We start from the raw sequence: 21053 nt of genomic DNA, 5'->3' as shown, positions 1-21053 counted from the left end.
GCCTTAAAGGGGGTAAAAACTGATTAAATTCATTAACAGCCACTGTTAAAACAGGAATCTGTTGATTATTTACTAATATTCTATCTGAAAAGGACAGAGTGAGGTGTGATATGTGAATCATTACCATTCAAAACACATTTGTAAAAATCTGTTTTGTGACAAAGGAGGGGAGTAATGGTGATTTATATCTTCTGTTTAAACTTGATAGAAGAACAAAGTGAGATATAATTATACAATTTTGTTCGGGCTTTACACGTTAACATAGTATCGCCTTGAACCCTTAGTTAGGGACTTACCTTGCTGTGTAAAACATAAATGTACTAGCACAGGAAAACAACCTTTCATTCATGATTTGAGGCGGGTTTTTTTGGAATTATTTTTTAAAAAATGCATAAAAAAGAACAGTTATTTGTTATTGTTAAACCAGATGGGTTTATATATATTTTAGATTAAATATGCATGATACATTTGAAAAAAAAAAGTTAATCCAGAAAATTGTGCCATAGTTCTACAATAGGCTGAAGGATATACTTTTATTTTTGTTCATAATTTTTTTGTATACAAGCTTAGAATATCACATAATTGGGCTATATTTACCAATTAGAATGAATAATGTTTTTTCAAATATGCAAAGCTCTGAAACAAAACAACACAAAAATAGGATTTGTTTGCATGTTACCAACCTTAAAATTAAAAAAGCACATCTTTAAGCCATTGTTTGCTCAAATCCGTTTTCTCAAAGAGTCCTTCAATATTTTGTATAAATTCTAATTTTATATTCCTGGAAAAAGGTCGTTGTGCTCAAAAAGTTACGAGGCACAGAAAGCCCTATTTTTCTAACCAGTAACGTTGAGAATGAAAGTCTCTGCCGTCGATGCATGCCGCCGATCCCACGTGGGTTTCTTTCCAGGTTCATTCAAACGTAGTCCCTCTTCATATGACTGCACATCTTCTTTTTCCAGCAGGATCGCCAAAAAAAAAAAAGGAAAATGGCTTTACAAGACCTTTTTTAGAAAAGCCAATTCCTCCACCTGGATTTGAAAACGACTCTCAGGAATGCTTTTGACAGTTTTCTGTGATACGATTCGGACCAATACAAGGTTTTGCACAACCCACTGGGCGACGGCCGGCTCCTCCAGAGACGGCACAAAATGCAAAATGATTTGCACTCGGGGCGGCCGAGCAGATGTCCGTCTTTGCCACGGACGTGTGGCATGAAAACTGAGGATTTTTTTTTTTTTTTACTGGAACTTTAGATAATAAGCACAACTTTGTACGTTAATCTTAAAGTTTAAGACTCTTTGTTCGACGTGCGATCCTTTTTGTACCTCCTCCGAGCCTTTGAATGGACGCCATTAGAGTGTACGTCACTCAACAGGATGAACCTGGTTCTACTGAGACGATGCAAAAATGCTTCTCATGACCTCACAAGATGACTTTTAAGTGTGGTTTTCACGGTTTAAACCGTTGAGAAGACAATTTGGAAAAAGCTTCTATTTTGTGGTTGTGCCCGTACGCATTTTTGCCTTCTCTGTGATTTGTTTCTTGTGAATGAGTGATTTCAGAACCCGTTTACATGACAACGTTTACAACGTTTGTTTCAGGGTTTTTTTTTTTGCAGGGCAACGTTTTGAAAACGGTGTCCGTTTTCCACGGAAATACCCGAAACTGTAGTTTTCGTGTCGGGCCACAAGTGAGTGCTGTTGGTTGGTTTTGTAATGGAACCGCGCGCACGCAGAGAACAATACGCTACAAACGCGTACGGTTGGGAGCACACGGACATTCGTGTGGAAAGACGACCACGTTGCATTGTTCTTACGGTGACTATCAACCCTAAAACGACCGAGTCCCACTAGAATATAGACTAAAAGTTGAGTTTTCAGTGGCCCCAAGCACTGTTTCCATTTTCACTTGAAAACGTTGTCGCGTAAACAAAGCTCCAGTTGGCTTTTAGCCCTTTATCAGCTCAGCCGACTGTTATTAAATGCAGACATGGTATCATACAGTTGATGGATATTGGATTGGATTTGACATTTCATCATGTATGATGGTTTTAAAAAAAAAAACCCAAAAAACCCAAAATGGTGACGTGAATGAAAGGCAGTGTGGACTGAACTGTGATCAGTTATTTTCTGAGTTGTCTCTCTTTGCACAGAAACAGAAAGCAGCTCCCCCGTATGTGAACGCACTTTTTTTCGTGTTCCCTTGTGATGAACGCTGCAGAGTTAATCTCCGACCTTTGTCACGAAGCCATAGAAAGACTTTACAGCCCCGAAAGATAGGAAGCTTACTTTACTGCTCTTCTAATGTGTGATAATTCTTGTACTTCAGTCGTTTGATGCACCTCAGACTGCACATTGTGGACTTTTTTTTTTTTTGGCAACAGTAGCACATTATCTTCCCGTGCCTTGGTTTCCTTCCGCCTCTTTCCTCTGGGCTGCGGCGCCGACAGAAGGGTGCCACTTTTCACGTGTGGCTCAAAATCTGGCCTGTAAACCAATATCGGGGTCGAGTGTAATACGTGACTGAAGTCAGATCCTGCTCCGCCGATCTTGAGTCGATCCCTCATTGATGTATATCAAAGCTTCAGGACAGGAAGAAGTTGATGCTTTTGCTGCAGCTCCAGGTTGAGATTATCACCAATCAGCATTTCTTGTGGACTTAAAACAGCGTGGAGCCGCGCAAATGGCTCGGGCAGCTGCTTTCAGGCGAACCGCCGTGAAGAGCAGGAAACAGATTGCGGAGGTTAAAAAGTTAAGTGGTCATGTAACTCTCCTGTTGTCTGTGTGTAATCAGATGAAAAGCCAGGAGTTGAGGCCAAGAGAGGAGCCAAGAGAGGTATCGGTGTGCAAACCAGTGCATGAGACTGTGCCGTGAGTGAGGTGATCTTTAATTCCACCCTGAGTTTGGGCTGCATGATATCAGTTCACTTGGTCTTTTGCAAGACGTCTATGTATCATGCAGCCCTACTGTGAGTCTGTGATCAACTAAAAAGCCTGCAGGTGTGTTTTATGACTAAACCGCTGTGCATTTGCATAAGATTCAAGTGAAAACGAGGGTCTGTTTACAGGACAACGGTGCTATGGAGCTACTGAAAACACAACTTTTTAAAAAAAATGCTCCTAAAGTTAAACTTTTTGAAAACGCTCCGAATCAGTCTCCGTAGAAACCGGGGTGGGTGGGGGGGGGGGGGGGGGGGTATTGCACCTTTTTGAAAATGCGTTTCCTTGCATTTTCTTTCAGAAAAGTTTTGTGTTTACATGGCAACATTTTAAAAATGTCAGTTTCCTCGGAAACGGTAGAAACATTTGAAAAATGATATAGTTTCATGTTGGGCAGCTAGTGGGTGTTGTTTGTTTGTTTGTTTGTAATAAAACCACTCAGGTGCAGAAAACCATATGCGATAAACATTAATGATGGCGAGCACACGGACATTCGTATGGATTGTTATTCCGGGTGACTCAACTGTCCCAGGAGGAGACGGACGGGGAGCCGTGACTCTCTGGAGGCAAACATTGTTTTTTTTATTGTCCGTCTGCTCACACGTGTGCACAACAACTCTTCACCGCGCCAGTGGTGCACACTGGCAGCGTTTCCCCGGGGCGTTTTCAGAAAGTTGGGTTTTTTGCCCGTTTTCATTGAGACAGAATTGGAATGCTTTCAAATAAAAAAAATTGTCATTTCCCACCGACCACCGTTGTGTGAACAGACCCCCAAAACACAAGGAAAAGTTAGTTTTTTTTTCTTCAGCAGGACCTTTATAATAACGTGGTTCCCTGAGATGCTCTGGTTTAATTGTGGGACCAGTTTTAAGTTTGAACGCGCAGGAATGAACGGAGGAATGTTTTGAGTTTGTCCTCCAAGGCAATAAACCAGAAATGCATGATGGCAGTCTTGCTGTGCATCAGTTTTATCCTCATCCTGCCGTGTGGTGGCGTCTTAACAACCCGAGCATGGCCGTTGTCACACGCACCAAAACAAGTGTTGTCGATCTCCCAGAAACCTCTCCGACCAAGGATGTGGGCTTCAAGCTCCGGGAGGCTCTAAAGCAGCAGCTGGCCATCATCCACGAGCGCGTGGAAGCCAAGAAGCTCGCAAAGCTGGCTTTGGCTGAAGTCAGGCTGCTGCTGGCGAAGGAGGAGGAGGAGAAGGAGCTGGAGCTTGGGAGGAGGGACATCTCGGCCAGAGTGAAGGAGAGGATAGCCACCAGGCTGAAGGAGGAGGAGGAGAAGATGGAGAAGGAGCAAGTGGAGAAGGCTCTGGAGAAGCTGCGGAAGGAAAAAACGAAGGAGCCGGAGAAGAACGAAGAGGAGGAGGAGGAGGAGGAGGAGGAGGATGAAGGCGGGGAGGCAAAGGCAAAGAAAGGGGGAGAGAAGTCTGAGAAAAAAGGAGAGGGAAGGAAAGCACAGGAAGAGGAAAGGCGAAGGAAACATCGAGCTGCGAGATCTGAGCGTGGAGACCGGAAAGAAAGAAAGAAATGAAATGAAATGAAATAGGAGGTGATGTTTTCAACATCCTACAGATGAGCCCCGGTTGTCGGTGTGAAGACGAGTTGGAGGGGACGGAATCACACTGGCCAGGATGTTTACTGAAGCAGTTGGCTGAGGCTTAGTTTCTTCTTCTCTCTTCTGGAAAGACAAAGTTTGGAGACGTGTGTCAAGTAGAAGTATAAAAAAACAAATTCTAAAATTACAACACTTGTATGTTGCGGAGTCCAAAATAAGATTTTTTAATTCAGTTTACTTACCGTACGTTTGCATTTCAGCCACTAAGGTAGGACAAGATGCTGATACCGACGCTCATAATTCAGAAAAGCTAAAAACTGTGAGAAGAGTTTTTGAAATTTTCCAGACTTTTCCCTCATTTTATGCCCTAAATATTCCATGTTGTGCAGCTTGTGTTTCTCGCCCTGCTACTGGCAGAAGAGTGAAGTATTGTAGCTCCATTTTAGGTTTAGACATTAAACCAGCTTGACAAGTTTAGGTGAAATAGAAGTGGAAATGGAAGAGCACTGATGACGCACTGAAAGCAATATTACTGTGGTTTACTTCAACGTCGATTGGAAAATTAGATTCGACTCTCTTGCAGGACTATTTCAGTATTCACCTCCCCGACCATGTAAACATGTGACTGAGTTTTTTTCTTAATTTAACCCTTTTTTTTTTCTTTTCTTTAATCAATAAAGTTTCTGGATCCACGTAAAGTGCCTTTTCTGTATATGTGTTTGTCTGTTGGGTTGTATGGGTTGAGGTTGAGCTAAAGTCCTTTGACGGATGAACAGAATGCTGCACTTCTGACCTCACCTGTGGTTAATCTCTGTTAATTCTCTGAACAATGCACTGTTCCACCACACCTCCTTTTTAGACCGTCACGCCGATGGCTCGTATACAACTTTTACAACATTGTGGACACTCAATGGGGAAAAAGACAGACGCTTTTGTCTGAAAGGGACAAACCCACTTGTAAAAAAAAAAAAAATCCGGTTCGTCTTTGCCCTGGGAGGAGGGGAGAGTTCATACAGTCGTTTGGCGATTTATTCTCAGTCCCAATGACACTGATGTCTGTTCCCTAATACACCTTTACAACGTCTGCAAAGGAAACCCAAGCCTGTGTTTTAATTATTTTATAAATACTTTGGGTGAATCGGGGGTGTCAAACTCATGTTAGTCCACCTACAGCCTAATGGGAGTGAGTTGGACCGATAATAGTGAAGTACAGCTTCAAAATGTCTTCTTTTAATGACATCTTGTGGTGTAAAATACAATAAAACAATCTCAATTTGCAGGGTTTCAAGCCTCCAGCATGTATATTCAATCAAATGGACCCAGCAAACCAGTGTTAATGAATATGTTGCCAAATATTGTCATTTCACAGACAAGATTGGACCCTGCAAGCAGGTTTTGACACCCCTGGTGTAAATGATGCACAGACCTTCATCTTTGTCCATGCACTGTGCTTCACACCTTTATTGCCGTATCTTTCAAAGTCTGTTTACGGTCGCAATATAAACAAGAGTGCAACTGTACGTGATCTCATCTAGGACTGAAAGAGAAGGCCGTCGTCGTCACCACGCGCCGTGAGGAGGCCGCCGCCCCAGTGGAGACTGCTGCACCCGCACCAACACCCGAAGGTAACCGACATGTCGATGTGCTCACGGCCGCCCCCGAAACTGCTGACGGGCAGAAAAGGAGGGGCTTGTGTGGCGACTGATACGCCTTCAGAAACACGATGGAAGATTCTGCTCTGATTATATCTTCAATGTGCCTCAGGGGGGCAGAAATGGAACTTTGTGGGGAGAGAGGGGGGGGGGGGTTTCTACATACTTGATGAAACTTGTATCTAATTATGAGTCGTTATGGAGGAGGAGATATTTACTCATGTCTATGAATTACTATATTTAGCACACACATTAGAAATGCACGTTTGTGGGTGCTTTCTCATTGAGATAACTTAACCATTACAACTTGGAGTGCAACCTGAACCTCACTCAAAGGTAGGTTGTCCCTAAAAAAAATCACATGTCAATAATAAAACAAAATGTAAAATTTAATGGAGTTTTTTTAGTTTGACCCCACAAGTCTGACTGCTGCCAGATTTGTGCCTCTAACACTTGGTACTGGAAGAAATTCAAGGTTTAAAGACATTTATTATATGGAAACTGCTGCCTTTTCTGGTTAAAAGCAGAGTATTTACACAATTTTTTTTTAAACTACACATTTGATTGTACTGTTCTTCAACTTCCAGTCATTGGGAATGCAGTTATAGGCCCATTAAAACCCGTGAATTTTTTAATTGTCCTCAGCTGTCGTTGAGCCCGACCCCACCCCCTTGGAGGAGTTGATCGAAGCCGCTGTGGGAGAAGACACTGCCGTACCGCCACCAGGTACATCCATGTGAATCTCTGTGTGTTTGTGTCACTTTAAAAAAAAAAAAAAAAAAAATTCAGCTCAGTACAAGTTAATAAACTAGTTAAACAATTTTCAATCACCACAGATCTATGTCTATCCATCTTTGTAACCCATATTGGCCATGATGATGATGATATGAGCTAAATGAACACTGTATGATGTTGATTGTGGCGCATGGAGGAAAATTAAGGTCTTTTCTTATATGTATATGCAAATGTATATTTTTTTTTAAATCGGAATGATCACAGTTGATCTTTTCCAGTTTAGCACACTGTAGTTCACCAGCATTCACGTGTTTATTTCTAACAGTGCTTGTGGGATATGAGGCAGCACAGTTGATGACGATTCAATTCAATCTTGAGTTTAAAGGTTTTACATAATTTTCTTTTATGCCATCCTGTTTCTAAAAAATTTTTGGTAATATGAATCTGTGTTCTTTATTTCTAGGAGATCGTAGACATGTGAGAAATGTAACCCACACACATTTCAAAAAAAGTTTGAATAGGGCCATAAAAAAATTTAAGTTGGAAGCACACTTTGTAATTTAATATAATTGGCAGCAGATTTGTTGTGCTGGTTTGATCGGTCGAGGGTGGATGTTTTGTATACATGAATGAAAATCTATGCAACTCTCGGTGTCTCCCCTCCAGAGCCCGAACCTGAGGCGGTCGCATCTGAGCCTGAGCCAGAACCAGAACCAGAACCTGTGGAGGCTCAAGAGGTCTGTCGAGTTCAGATTAAATAATAGAGAAAGTGTCCTGATTCTTTAAAGCCTTCAGACAAGCATGAGCCTGCCGATGATCTTTGGCTGATGTATTTCTCCTCAGGTGATTGAGGAGGATCCAGAAGTGCTGGAGGAGGAGCCCGCTGCTGTGGAGGAGGATTTACCCCTGCAGGCAGTATGTGCGCCGTAATACTCTGCATAACATCCAAGCTGTAATGGAAATGTAAAAGTACTTTTTACCTGCAGAATATAGCAATGCAGGCTCTTAATTCTTTGTCACAGGACAAAAAAAGGAGCATGACTTCCAAGTGTTGGAAGCAGTCCAATAACAAAAACTTCACTTTTATTGGACTGCTTCCAACATTTGCCTGTCAGAAGAATAAACACCGGTACATTAAAATACTGCAACAATCATTAAAGATAAGCGTGCTCTCTCCCGTTTCGTATTTCTGACGTTCTAACCGTGTTGCAGGACGCTCCAGTCGAGGAGCCAGCCGGTCAGGAGGTGGCACAGGAACCGGTAGCGGAGGAGGTGGAGGAGGCCGTCGAAGAGGCGACGGAGGAGGAGGCCCTGCAGGAGGAGGCAGCGGCTGCCGAGGAGGCCCCAGAGGAGGAGAGCGTTGATTCACCAGTAGAAGAAGAAGAGGAGGCCCCTCCGGCTGAAGAGGAGGAGGCAGCGGCGGCGGCTTCAGAGGACGTTGTGGAGGAAATAGCAGAGGAAGAAGCTGTGGAAGAGGAAGCAGCAGCAGTGGAGGAGGAGCCCGCCGTGGAGGTGGAAGCCGCAGCGCCAGAGGATGAGGAGCCACTCCAGGAAGAAGAGGAGGCCACAGAGGAGGCTCCTGTGGAGGAGGCAGCCCAGGAGGTAGAAGCAGCAGCAGCAGAGGAAGAGGAGGAGGCTGCTCCAGCAGAGGAAGAGGAGGAGGCTGCTCCAGCTGAGGAAGAGGAGGAGGCTGCTCCAGCTGAGGAAGAGGAGGAGGCTGCTCCAGCTGAGGAAGAGGAGGAGGCTGCTCCAGCTGAGGAAGAGGAAGAAGCTGCTCCAGCTGAGGAAGAGGAAGAAGCTGCTCCAGCTGAGGAAGAGGAGGAGGCTTCTCCAGCTGAGGAAGCTGCTCCAGCTGAGGAAGAGGAGGCTGCTCCAGCTGAGGAAGAGGAAGAGGTTGCTCCAGCAGAAGAGGAAGAGGTTGCTCCAGCTGAGGAAGAGGAAGAGGTTGCACCAGCTGAGGAAGAGGAGGAAGCTGCTCCAGCAGAGGAAGAGGAAGAGGTTGCTCCAGCAGAGGAGGTTGCTGATGATGTAGCCGAGGAAGAGGAGGCTGCTGAGGAGGTCGTAGAAGAAGCAGTTACAGAGGAACAAACAGAACCAGGTAAAGAAGGGAGATGTTGCGTTAACGGTTTGTCGTTGCGATGAAGCTCAGAGATTAAAATGCGCCATTTCGTCTCTCAGTCACAGAAACGGTAGAAGTAACACAAGAGGAAGAGGAGGCAGTAGAAGAAGGTGAGTGTGCAACCCATAACAAAACAAACTTAAACAGGAAGCCCATTTATAGTAGATGCTTATGTTGATCTTCTTTCTTCACGGCAGCCGAGTTTGCGGAGACAGAAGAAGAGAATCTGGACGAGCCCTCAGGTACACACCAGCTCCAGCCGGCTCCTCGTTGTTCTTGCCCTCCCACACATGCAGCATGTACAGCGTCCACACTCTGATCTGGGGGTCTGCTCTGAGTGGCTTCTGAAACATTATCCAACAGGAAGGCGATGATGTGATGGCTGTTTTGTCTGCTGGTAACGTGGAGCTGATACTCGGCTGCACTTTGTTCCGCTCTGACCCAGAAACAACCCGTCTTTTGCAAGAGGTCATTGCTTTAAGGCTGGTGAAAGCGCCATTTTAGCCCAAGCTGCCCCCGGAGTCAATAGAATGGAATTCCACCAGAACATCCACTTTGATTTGGCTTTTCTCAAACATTTTGGTTCATAACTCCTGATAAAAATGTGGCGCTTTCCGTGACCACCGCTATATCTGAATAGCTGGGAATACCATAGTTCACAAAGGAGACATGTTCACTCCTGATACGGGGATTGATCATTAGAATTAATTTCATTTTACCAAAATATGACTTTCCTTGACTTGCTCAGAAACCACCAGTGATGAACCGACAACAGTTTGAGAAAAAAATGTCCCGAGGCCATAATTTCAAGAAGAAAAAATTGTTTTTAGTTACTGCTTCTTCCAAAACTAGACTAGCAGAGGAAGAAGCTGTGGAAGAGGAATGATGAGATTTAAACTGGGGTTTGCAACCTTTAACCCCCCTCTGCACGTCAGTCGCCTCCATTGGTGTGTGAATGTGATGAACATTGGAAAACGCTTTGGGGTTTAATCTCATTAGTGTAAAGTGGTGAAAACTGATCTTTCTGATCTACGGTGCAACAGCTTTGGGATGAAATGAAGCTTTTTGTTTGCGTAATATTAAAAAAAACATCATCATCTTATTGTTCCCTTAGAAACATAGAGGCTGCCGCCGTTGCCGTGGTGACCAAGCGGGGAGCCACTGTTGTTGCATCACCAGCAGCGCTCAGAGGGACGATGCGTCTCTTCACCTCCTGAGAGACGATGGAGTCGTCATGACAACACTTGCCTCCTCCCTTAACCCCCCCCCCCTTGACTTCCCCCTCTTGTGTAAATGTTTGGGTTTTTTTTTAGGACGGTTTTCCTCCTGTTTTTACCTCTTTTTTTTCTCCCCAGTCTTGTCCCCTCTGGTTTTGTTCGTAGTGTTTTAGTCCCAATGTTTCCAGACTCACAGGCCTCGGTAGGTAGGTGTGTGTGTATGTGTGTGTGTGTGTCTGCACTGAAAGAGCAGCACTGTCAGACCTGTTGGGTTATTTTGAAGTTGCCGTTGCCGTTAGCGTAGCTTCTGGGAGCTACATCCTTTCCCCGCCCCCCTCTATATAGTGAAGAACCAGCTCCTGTCAGGTGAGCTCAGTTCTGTAGATTCTATGCAATTTCCTCCTCCTCCTCCTCCTCCCTCCAGTGTGTTTATTTACCTCTCAGTATGTGTCGACTCCAGGATGAGCCATGTGCTTGCACATAACCTGTATGTGTGTCTGTCTAATTGAGTTTCACGAGTTAATCATTCCTTTCTGAGTTTTAGATGTGTTTTGATGCTGTTTCTGTATGTGTGTGTGTGTGTGTGTGAGAGACATTCCTAGATTTTTTTTTTTTTTTTTAAATCCATATTTTCCTAAATGAAGCTTCAGGTGAGAAAATGAGTTTTACTGTAAACTCTGGATTTAGAACAGCAAGTTAAACAGGTCAAAATGGATGATAATGACATTTTTTTTTTCCCTTTTTGTTTTCCTCTCAAACACTGCATGTGACTTCCTGGCAGTTTTTTTTTTTTTTTTAAACCCTGCGTTCCAGATTCCACTTTTTGTACACTATCCATCATCTCTGGCCCACAGAGGATCGTGGCTGTGGGAAATCCAGCCATAACTAGCTGCCAGTCACATGTTGTGTAACTTTACTGTCTCAATTTCTCTTTTCTTTTCCTTTTTTTTTTTTTTTTTTTAAATTTTTTTTAAAGGAATGAAGAAGGCTTTATTCTCCTTTCCTTTTCTCCTGTGTGACGTCAGACCCGATCTGTGTCTTTTAGAGGCTTAGCGTCATTGGCTGTGTTCAAACTTTGTTCTTTGCTCTCGATCAGAAAGAAATCGGCACATTCCACTTCTGTTGTGCTTCTAGACTTGCAACATTTGTTCAACATTTTCACATCTTTGGATCGTGATTCCTACAAGCATCTATTCCATGAAGGTTGCTGGGGAAACAATGAGGTATTCATTCAATATTCACACTTGTTTCGATGGGCCACAGTCGTGAATCCGGATTTACACGCTTTCACAAAATGTTTTGTTTTCATTCGAAGAGCCGAAAGAAGATGTCTTTGTGTGTTCTTTTGTTAGGAGGTAATGGAAATGTGTGTGTGTGTCTGTGTGTGCTACATGACAACACACCAAGTTGTTTCAGTGTTGTCGCAGTCCCTTGCTGTCTCCCATCTTCACTTACTGTATGGACCAGATTCTTTGTTCGGGATGCAGAACATTCCTGTGGTGTGTAGTAGCTGTTTTCTAGAAAATAGACTTTTTTTGTTTGTTCCTTAAAAAAAACAAAAAAAAAACAACTAGTTTTTTTGTTTTCTTTTTTTTTGTGTTTTTTTTTTACACTTTGTGACAATCTGTAAATTACAAAAGACACGATAAGGGCCACCCGTGGGAATAAGTAAACATTTTTCTTAAATCCTGAGGTTAAAATCAGAATATACCCCCCCCCCCCCCATGATTCTGATTTTAATCTCAATTTAGGTCTTTTTTTTCTCAGAAGTTTTTATATTTTGAGTCAAAATTCTGTGGAAAAAATGAACCAAGTGTATAAAGATATCGTGGCCCTAATCTTACATCCTAAATGTGAACTGTAAAAAAACCTTTTTCAACGCTTGAAGACTTCCCATGAGTTTTTTGTTTAAAAAAAAAAAAAAAAAAAGGGAATTTTTTTTTTAAAGAAAGATGCATAAAAAAACAACCCAAATTTTCTGAATATATTTGAAAAACTTTTTTTTTTTTTTTTTTTAACAAAGCCTTGGATTGACGACATGCAAGTTTAAGGAACAGATACATTTCTATTTTGTGGTGACACTATATGAAGTGTTGAACACTAGACAATGTTGGGGGTGGGGGGGTTAAATAAAGCTGCAGCGTAGCCACGTGCCATGGCAGGAACGTCTGTGAAACGCCCTGATCACAAGTCGCGACGGCTCTCGGAGGTCGTGTGCCCTCACAGTGTGAACCGGCTCGGCTCTTGACCGGCAGCGTTTAAATTATTTGTGAAGTACAGATGGATGTTCAAAGGTAATTTGAAGTGGCAAACGATTTCTGTAAAGGATTTTTTTTTCTGGGAGCGGCAATTAAAGGTTTGGGACAACAAATGTGACGACTCGGCTCATTTTGTAAAAGCGTTCGGTGGGTTTGACGACGCTCCTCGGCCTTTTGGATTCAGACATATGCATACATCATTGATCGTTACATAAATGGAGACAAAATCCAATGACGGAAGCACCAATAAAATCATAGCATGAAAATAAATCGGGAATAAAACGGTCACTGACCAGCCACAGTACACAATATTATACTTCTCAGTGACAGTGGAGCGCTTGTTATCATGAACTACCAGATCTTGCCACTAGATGTCAGCCTATCTCAAATTAAACACTCCCAAGACTCAAACCAGCAATGACACGAAAAGTGTTTAAACAAAAATATGTCTTAAAAGTTTTTGAAAAAAAGATGCAGAACAGTAAAAAAAAAAAGAAAAGAAATTAAATGAGATATTTACTATTCTATACAGCCAAAAGGGTATATTCAGCTAATGTTAAAAAAACATGTTGACAACTCGCGCAGTTAAAAACATAATAGTAGCTTAAGTTGATACACAAAAGAGGAATAATAACCAGAAGTTGTCAATAAAGATTTGATTGGGCAAAACATGTAATCTACTATTGACTGAGATGTATGTATGTATGAGATATCAACTTTGTAAATAAGATTAAATCTCTGTGTTGTTTTGGGTTTTTTTTGTCAAAACTTTTTAATCCACAGAATTCTGATTTCAATATCAGTGTAGACTTTTCTGAATTTGAATTCAAGTTTTCTGACTTTTTTATTTCACATTCGTTCTCTGGGACAAAAGTCACGATCCTTATTTTAATCTCAGAAATCAGATTTCCTCACCCTCAAGAGTCTCACATTTTTGCAATGACTGTTTGTTTTTCCTGCAGTATTTTTGGGATTAAATGCAGATTGTTGACTTTAACCTCTGAATGTTTTCCACAGAATTCAATCCCTCAATGTTGACTGGGATTGCAACCAGAATCTGTAATTTGAGATTATTAATTCTGCTCCGTGTTTCCTCCGACTTGTGCCCCGGGGCAGTGAGCAGCCCCCCCAATACACCCCCCCCCCCCCCCCCCCCCTCCCTCCTCCCTCCTCGTGCCCCGGACAGGGGCAGCAGCCTGTCATTGTGACCCGGCTGGGAGCTGGGTGGTGTGGGGGGGTTGACCGGCACAGCCTCTTCGGGCTTCCAACTCCACGCAGAGCAGCAGTGGAGCGACTCCGGCAGCCGTGGCGGCCGCCTTTCAGCCTCCCACGTCCCGCCTTCAGTCTCCAGTGCGGCTCCGCCGATGAGCCCAGCCGCCATCACTCGCCGCTCCCTCGCACCTCCGCCCGCCGAAACGCTCCGCCACTCCGGTCCCTCCCGGCAACCAGCTTACCGAGCGCTGCCTCACCCCCTCCGGTTCTGAATGACGGGCGGCCGCTTCGACTTCGACGATGGGGGCACGTACTGCGGGGGCTGGGAGGAGGGCAAAGCCCACGGCCACGGCGTGTGCACGGGGCCCAAGGGCCAGGGGGAGTACTCCGGCTCCTGGTCCAACGGCTTCGAGGTGGTGGGCGTCTACACCTGGCCCAGCGGGAACGTGTACCAGGGCTACTGGGCGCAGGGGAAGCGGCACGGGCTCGGCGTGGAGAACAAGGGCAGGTGGATTTACCGGGGCGAGTGGACCCACGGCTACAAGGGCCGCTACGGGGTCCGGCAGAGCCTGAACACACCGGCCAGGTACGAGGGCACCTGGAGTAACGGGCTGCAGGACGGCTACGGCGTGGAGACGTACGGAGACGGAGGTGAGGGTGGGGTGGTGGTGGGGGTGGAGAGATGTTGTAATCAATCGGTATGAATTTGATATTTTTAAATTGCAGCTTCTTTAAAAAAAAAACTAAAAAAAACAACCTTTTATTTTTGTTTTGTTTCCTCTCTCTGGGACTACTGATCGTTTTTCCTTTACATTTCAGAGTCAGACTTTCACACTTAATAGTGACAATCTTTACTTTAATCACAGGATATAAGATTTTATTTTTCCAAAATCAGATTAAATTGACTTGCAGTGTTTTGACTTTATGATTTTGTAGATTTTGAGATTAAAGTCAGAATCTCCTTGTTAATCTCACATTTAGATTATTTTGTATGATTTTTTTTGTGTGTTTTCTTTCAGAAAATATGATTACGTCTCAGAATTTTGACTGTCCAGGGAAATTAATCAGACTTAAAACGTGGAATTTTGACTTTTTTTCCTCCATCTTTTTTTTCTTCTGATTTACCTCCTGGAATGCTGACCTTTTTCCTCAGAATTCCTAAATTAGATTCAAACTGCAGAGGAGAGGCACACAAACTTGTTTTCAAATATAATTACACATAAACAATTATTGAATAGACTTATAATATTTCGCAGAAGACCTCCGATTAGAGAATCTGGACATTAACCCCCAATACAACAGATACTTGTAATACTTTCTACCATGTATCAACAATTTTCACTCATTTATATCACAAGACTCCAGATTCATACAAGACACACTGTCACTCATTCATTCTCTCTAACCAGAGGGATTATTATGGTTTAATTATTGCAACTAATTGTTTTATTTATCTATATTCAACAAAACTGTACTTCAAGGATGCCTGGAATGAAAAATCATATAAATTCCACATTTAATATGAAAACTATTTTTTTATATTTTAACAGTATTTTTTTTAACCCATTTAAGTTGTTTAAGCAATTGCAACAGTTTTAACATATTTTACTATTTTAAGGTCATTTAAACCATTTTAGTTGTGAAAACATCACTTTTGCTTTTTTTTGTTTTGGGCAGGATTCACGTTTACGCGGCAACGTTTTGAAAATGATTTCCGTTTACATGGAAACGTCAAACGCTGAAGACGGTGTAGTTGTCGTGCAAGGCCAGGAGTTGGCGCTGTTGGTTGCTTTTGTAAATACCGCTATAAAACATGAGCAGTGGTGGTTACGCGGACATTCGTGTTGGACAGACGTCAACGTTGGATTTTGACAATCACTGCAATGCGTTTCACGATCGATTTTAGGTTTTTAAATACCTTCATGGCCTTCTTTCGAATCGTGTGTTTACGATGTGAGCCGTCGCAGCCATTGTGGTCGACCCCCGAGGATGGTGTTTTCTCGCCTATATTTTGGTTGTGTGTGTGTGTGTGTGTGTGTGTGTGTGTGTGTGTGTGTGTGTGTGTGTGTGTGTGTGTGTGTGTGTGTGTGTGTGTGTTACCAACAGCACGTTGTGCGACAACTGGATGAAAAGTGCTTTAAAAATAAAGTTTGAAATGTTCCGTTTTCCCCCCGTTTCCATGGCGACGGAGTTGCAGTGTTTTGGGAGCCGTTTTCCAAAGGCTGGGATTGTCATGTAAACCGACACATGAAACGCAAGGGAAGTTGTCTCTTTTCACTTGACAACATTGTTACGTCAACAGGGCCTGAGCTGCTCCTCAAGAGTCACATTTGTCAGTTTGTGGTAGGAGATGAGAGGGATATTAAAAAGTGAAAGCTCCACTGAGCCACTAAAGAGTTAAAAAGCATCTCTAGATGTAAGAAAATGAACGTCTGCCATTATGGTTATGCTCTTGTTCTGGTCCTATTCAGAGGCAGGCCCCTAACGGTGCTGTGAAGCACTGTGTTTGAATGGTGCTCTATAAATACATTTACTTTGCCTTGCCTTACAGTCTAAGCCTGAGCCATTGCAGATTATGAGATAATACCTGTGTATTGAAGCGGCACACCTGTATTTACCGAAGGTGGCGAATCCCCGCATCCGCGCCGTCGTGGAAACGCGACGGCCCTGTGCGGCGTACTGGAAGCGCCCAGAAAAAGCCCGAGGGTGCAACTCTGGACACATGTCACACTGCACTTCTTGGCTCGGTCGCGGAAAGGGGAGGGAGCCGCAGCTGTTGCGGGGCTGAACCCCACCAAATAAAAATAGAGGATACACCGTCAGCGCAGACAACGCCGTCATTTCCACTCTGCGCCGGACGGAAACGCGTCTGACGGCAGAGACCGATTTGGGCCGGCACATATTCACGCATGATGCAAGCAGGTGCAGTGGCTGTTTGCACATGGAGACAGGTCCACGGCGATGGTTTGCTCCGGTTGAATCAGGATATAGCCTTTGTAACTGTAATGGTCTGGTATTGTCCAGCGTGTAGCAGACTATAAGTAACCTGAGTTGAAGTGGCATCTTTTTAAAAAAAAAACTACATCCACAATATACATATCCTAAAAGACTGACAGTATGACGATAAACTATGTTTTCTTGCACTGTTCTTCAACTGCAAATTGAATTTCGGAGCAGGAGAAAGAACACCGTTCAAGATTTAAAAGACATTACTATCATTATATTGTAGGTCGAAATGCACGACATTATCCTGTGAATTAATCACAATCGCTTTCATATTTAAGTTCCTGTCATTTTGAGTTTCACAGAACACGGGTCCATGGGAACATCATTTATCGTAGTTCCACGATCTGTATATTCTCGATAACAATAAGGGCCCGTTTACGTGACGCCATTTTAAATTGGAAACGTAAAACTTTCCTTGCGTTTTCGACGCCTGTCGACACGGAAATGCTGCTCTGAGACTCTGAGAATGGCAAATTTTTGAAAAGGCTCCCTTTTCCGTGGGAACGAGCAAAACAAAGAGTGAGAACGTGTGTGTGTGTGTGTGTGTGTGTGTGTGTGTGTGTGTGTGTGTGTGTGTGTGTGTGTGTGTGTGTGTGTGTGTGTGTGTGTGTGTGTGTGTGTGTGTGTGTGTGTGTGTGTGTGTGTGTGTGTGTGTGTGTGTGTGTGTGTGTGTGTGTGTGTGCCATCATTGAGTGGGCAGCATCTGCACAGTGAAGCTTGTGTACCAAAAATGAGGTCTGATTATTGAGCTGGTTTGGAAAGATTTTTATTTTTTTTTAAACAAGGGAGGAAGATTTCTATTTTCTAAAATATCATGTAGGCGTCCTTACCGTCATAATGTGTTCATGTTGTATGTGAGACTCCTACACAGCCACAATATAAATGAGACGATGACAGCGTCACATTTTTCATTTCAGGTTCCAGTCGTCGTTTCCAAAATAAAGAACTGAGCTTCGTTTTAAGTGGTCGTTTCCGAGTTGTTTTTTGGTGTTTTTACAAAGAACATTCCCAATTTATGGGGGATTTCTTTCAGATATTATGGAATCCGGTGCGCTAGATTATGGGGAGATTAAGTCCTGGTCATGATTGACAACCTCAAATAATGAATGATTTCCATCTACAGTCATCATGGAAAGCTATTTGGAGTGACTCTACAACAAGCAGGTCCCGGGAGAATATGAACTGGGAGTCATGACATTCTGGAGCCCGCCATTGTTGTTATTGTCCACGGTCTTAAGTATGTGCAGAGGAATGATTTACTACGGCTGTGGTGCACAGAAGCAGCATCTTAAAAAAATAATAATAATAAAAAATAGTGTTTTCCTCCATCTACAGGGAGGTGGAGTTGGAGCTTTTTCAAAAAAAGTTCCACCTTGGTAGCCGTTTTCCCCCAAAAAAGTTGTGTGTTCAGTGGCTCCGTTGCCGTGTAATTAGACACCCGTAACGCAACGGGAACGTTTTGTTTTCACTTGAGAACATCGTTGTGTCAGTTGGGGACTCGGTAGCTTTGTAAGTTCTGCACAATATATCACAGTTTCATCGCCGTTGTGAGGATATCGACATGTGAGATACAGCGAATACTGTACGTTCTCACTGTACGTTCTCACTGTACGTTCTCACTATCCCACAGAGGATTGTCATATTTGTGCCCTCAAATTAAAGGATGCGCTGACTTGTAGAAACTTTTAATGTATCATTTGAAATGGTTTTCCTCCATATAGCTTATATTGTCATTTCAGTTCATCTTTTTTTTTTTTACATCTTTAATTTTTTCTTTAGACGTATTCTCTATCAAAATTGTAATTTTATTTAAAAATCATGGTTCATTCTGAAATATGACTTTACTGTCCCTGAAGTGAAGTCTATTGCTTCACATTTAACTCCATCAATGTTGATGTTTTCGTGCTTTGGTTGGATTCATGCTTTCACATATTAATCATGAAACATACAATTAAATCACATTTAATCATGTGCAGCTCCAACCAGGAGTGTTTTTTTTTAGTTCAGTCAATGTTTATATTACACAAAAGGACAAATATGAGGTATGTTGTTCAGACTTTGACTGAATATATAGATCCCCTGATTCCACCGGTTAGAGCTTAATGCCAAAGTGCTTATTGACAAGTCCAATTAAAGAACCTCCGGTTGAGATTTGCTATTGAACGACTTGAACACAGGTATTTAGATTGCGTAGCTCTAAAGTGTCTTCTTTGATGTAGAAGTGCAGAAGAAATCTGCAACTACTACTGATTTCACTATTCCTCATCAAGCGCTCTTATACCTTTTTACCCGCACTTTTTAAAGACTTATACAAGAAGTCGAGTAAAGAGATGTATTTTGTAATGTTTCAACAGATCCTCCTGCTCCCAGGAGCTACTTTTAGTTTCTTCTGGTTATATGAAACCATTTCCTTTTCCAAGCCAAAGGGCCTCTGTCTCCTACTCTTTCCATCTTTAGCGCTGCCCAGCACGTTGATGTGGTGGCACTTAGTCCATCTTGCTTCATCCAAATCTTCTCCGGAAGCACATTAAGACAGAGGTCTGTTTGTTTTATGTCTAAAAGACCCGATCTTCACAGTTTTCACCAAATGAAGTGTGTCGAGAGGTGCAAAATGTTTAATCTTTTAAAAGACTCTGTTTACAGGAAGTGAAAACGCATCTTTTCTGCATTTGTGTTTCAGAAAATTTCACATTTACACCGAAACATTTTGAAAACAATGTCCATATATATATATATATATATATATATACTGCCAATAAAAAAATAGATTTTATTAAATAAACAAACATTAGTAAATCATAAATTCACTGTAGTTGACAAAATATTGAACAATTCTTTTATTCAAGTGTCACATTTGTATTCACAAATTATTGGATAAACGTTTCTTTAAAAGAACCAATGATGAATATTATGAAAGCACTTAGTCGCCATAAGATTTTGTGAAACCTGCTGGGAGCCACTATGGAAAGGCTGAAGAGTTTGATTATTGTGTGTTTGATAGTGTCTCTCTGTGTTTGCACTGTGACTGATCACTTGTCTGGGGTTTATTTTTTTCTCGGAATAGCCTCCAATCTTCAATAAACCTTTCTCTGTATACAGCAAGTACATGAAAACTCATATTTTTGTACCTTTATACTGAGGCCTTCTTCACACAACGTTGAATTTAGGTGAAGAACGCCAAACTTGTGTGGTGTCGCAGAAGCTTGGTGCCACTGAAAACAGAACTTTCTGAAAACACCTCCCAAAGTGGAACTTTTTGAAAAACCCTCCATCTCCGTGGAAACGGGGGGGAGGATGCTATTTGCTGAAAACGCCCCGGCTCGGTCTGTGGCTCTGGTCACAATACGCTCTCTTAATATTCTTAAAAATGAATCGGCACCTGCCTTTAAACAAAGCTCTTTGCACTGACTCATTTTTACTCATTCTGAATGTGTTAATATGATTTATTTAATGATAATTAAAACATAAATTTTTTATATTTCACACTGCATTTAATTTGTGGCGCTCTCAATGTTTGATTTCCATAAATATATTATTTTTTTCTTTCTTTTTCTTTTCTACTCTTTTTATATGACATCCACAAGACAATATGTAATGATGTGATGTAATATGACTGAAAGGGCTGCAGTGGATTCATATTTTAGAAATTGTAATCATTGGTTAAACTTTATTTTGGGAAAGAAAAATATGTTGTATTTTAAACTTAACATAAATTTTGCATTTTCTTTTTTAATGTGCATTGAACTTTAACCACTTTTTTTTTTTTTTTACTCCTCAAGACATATAAAAACCAAATTCAAACTGTGTGAATTAAATTCTATTATGAATCATACCACTTGTGGGGCGCCCTCAGTGCCATTCAGCGCGGAGGGCTTATTCCACATAGTAAGGTAACCACTTGGAAGTTATGTATGGCCGTCCTGCAGACTTCCCAGTGTCTCAAGTTACTTCAATCTTTTAAAATAGCACATTCTCACATTCTACAGCCGAAGCCATCAGGGCCAGAGCCTGAGCCCTCCTAACCAGGCCACCGAGCTAACTCTTTTATCACAGAATGACGTGCGCTGCTGCTGCGGCTGCTGCTTGTTTTACAGTCACAACTGTCATATGTTGAAACTGTGGAAATGTGATCTGAGCACAGGCAGATAAAACCATACAGGTGTTCTTATTTTAGTTCAAATCAAAGGCGAGACCCTCGGATTTCACAAAAGCACAGAATACGGTGCAGGTCATTCACACACCTTTCCGTGTTATTCAAAGGCTATTTGAAGACTTTCTTCATCTTAGTATGTAATATAAATAAACACTGGTTATTAGTAGTGTTTTACAATTAGTCTTTAAGAAAACTC

At 42.3% G+C, this 21053-nt stretch overlaps 2 protein-coding genes across 5 annotated transcripts in view; both read left to right on the top strand.

Annotated features, from left to right (window-relative positions):
• The window catches only part of asph (aspartate beta-hydroxylase), a 28257-nt gene extending 15664 nt beyond the window's left edge, over window positions 1–12593 (top strand). For all 3 annotated transcript variants that reach the window (XM_080503199.1, XM_080503198.1, XM_080503197.1), the window contains 8 exons: window positions 6041–6130; window positions 6803–6883; window positions 7559–7629; window positions 7736–7807; window positions 8105–8990; window positions 9071–9121; window positions 9209–9253; window positions 10126–12593. In XM_080503199.1, coding sequence (XP_080359325.1) covers window positions 6041–6130; window positions 6803–6883; window positions 7559–7629; window positions 7736–7807; window positions 8105–8990; window positions 9071–9121; window positions 9209–9253; window positions 10126–10133 — 1304 coding nt within the window. In that variant the 3' untranslated portion in view covers window positions 10134–12593. The remainder of the gene's footprint in view (window positions 1–6040; window positions 6131–6802; window positions 6884–7558; window positions 7630–7735; window positions 7808–8104; window positions 8991–9070; window positions 9122–9208; window positions 9254–10125) is intronic.
• Window positions 12594–13683: 1090 nt separating this feature from the next.
• LOC308135403 (junctophilin-1-like) overlaps window positions 13684–21053 on the top strand; it is a 30277-nt gene continuing 22907 nt past the window's right edge. The window contains exon 1 of one of the 2 annotated variants that reach the window (XM_080503364.1): window positions 13684–14349. In XM_080503364.1, the coding sequence (XP_080359490.1) occupies window positions 13971–14349 (379 nt within the window). In that variant the 5' untranslated portion in view covers window positions 13684–13970. The remainder of the gene's footprint in view (window positions 14350–21053) is intronic. The other variant, XM_080503365.1, reaches the window with a different exon arrangement.

This window comes from Blennius ocellaris, assembly GCF_963422515.1.
Source record: "Blennius ocellaris genome assembly, chromosome: 10".
Classification (NCBI taxonomy): Eukaryota; Metazoa; Chordata; class Actinopteri; order Blenniiformes; family Blenniidae; genus Blennius; species Blennius ocellaris.
The sequence above is the reverse complement of the archived record's forward strand: the minus strand, read 5'-3'. Positions and strand labels throughout refer to the sequence as shown.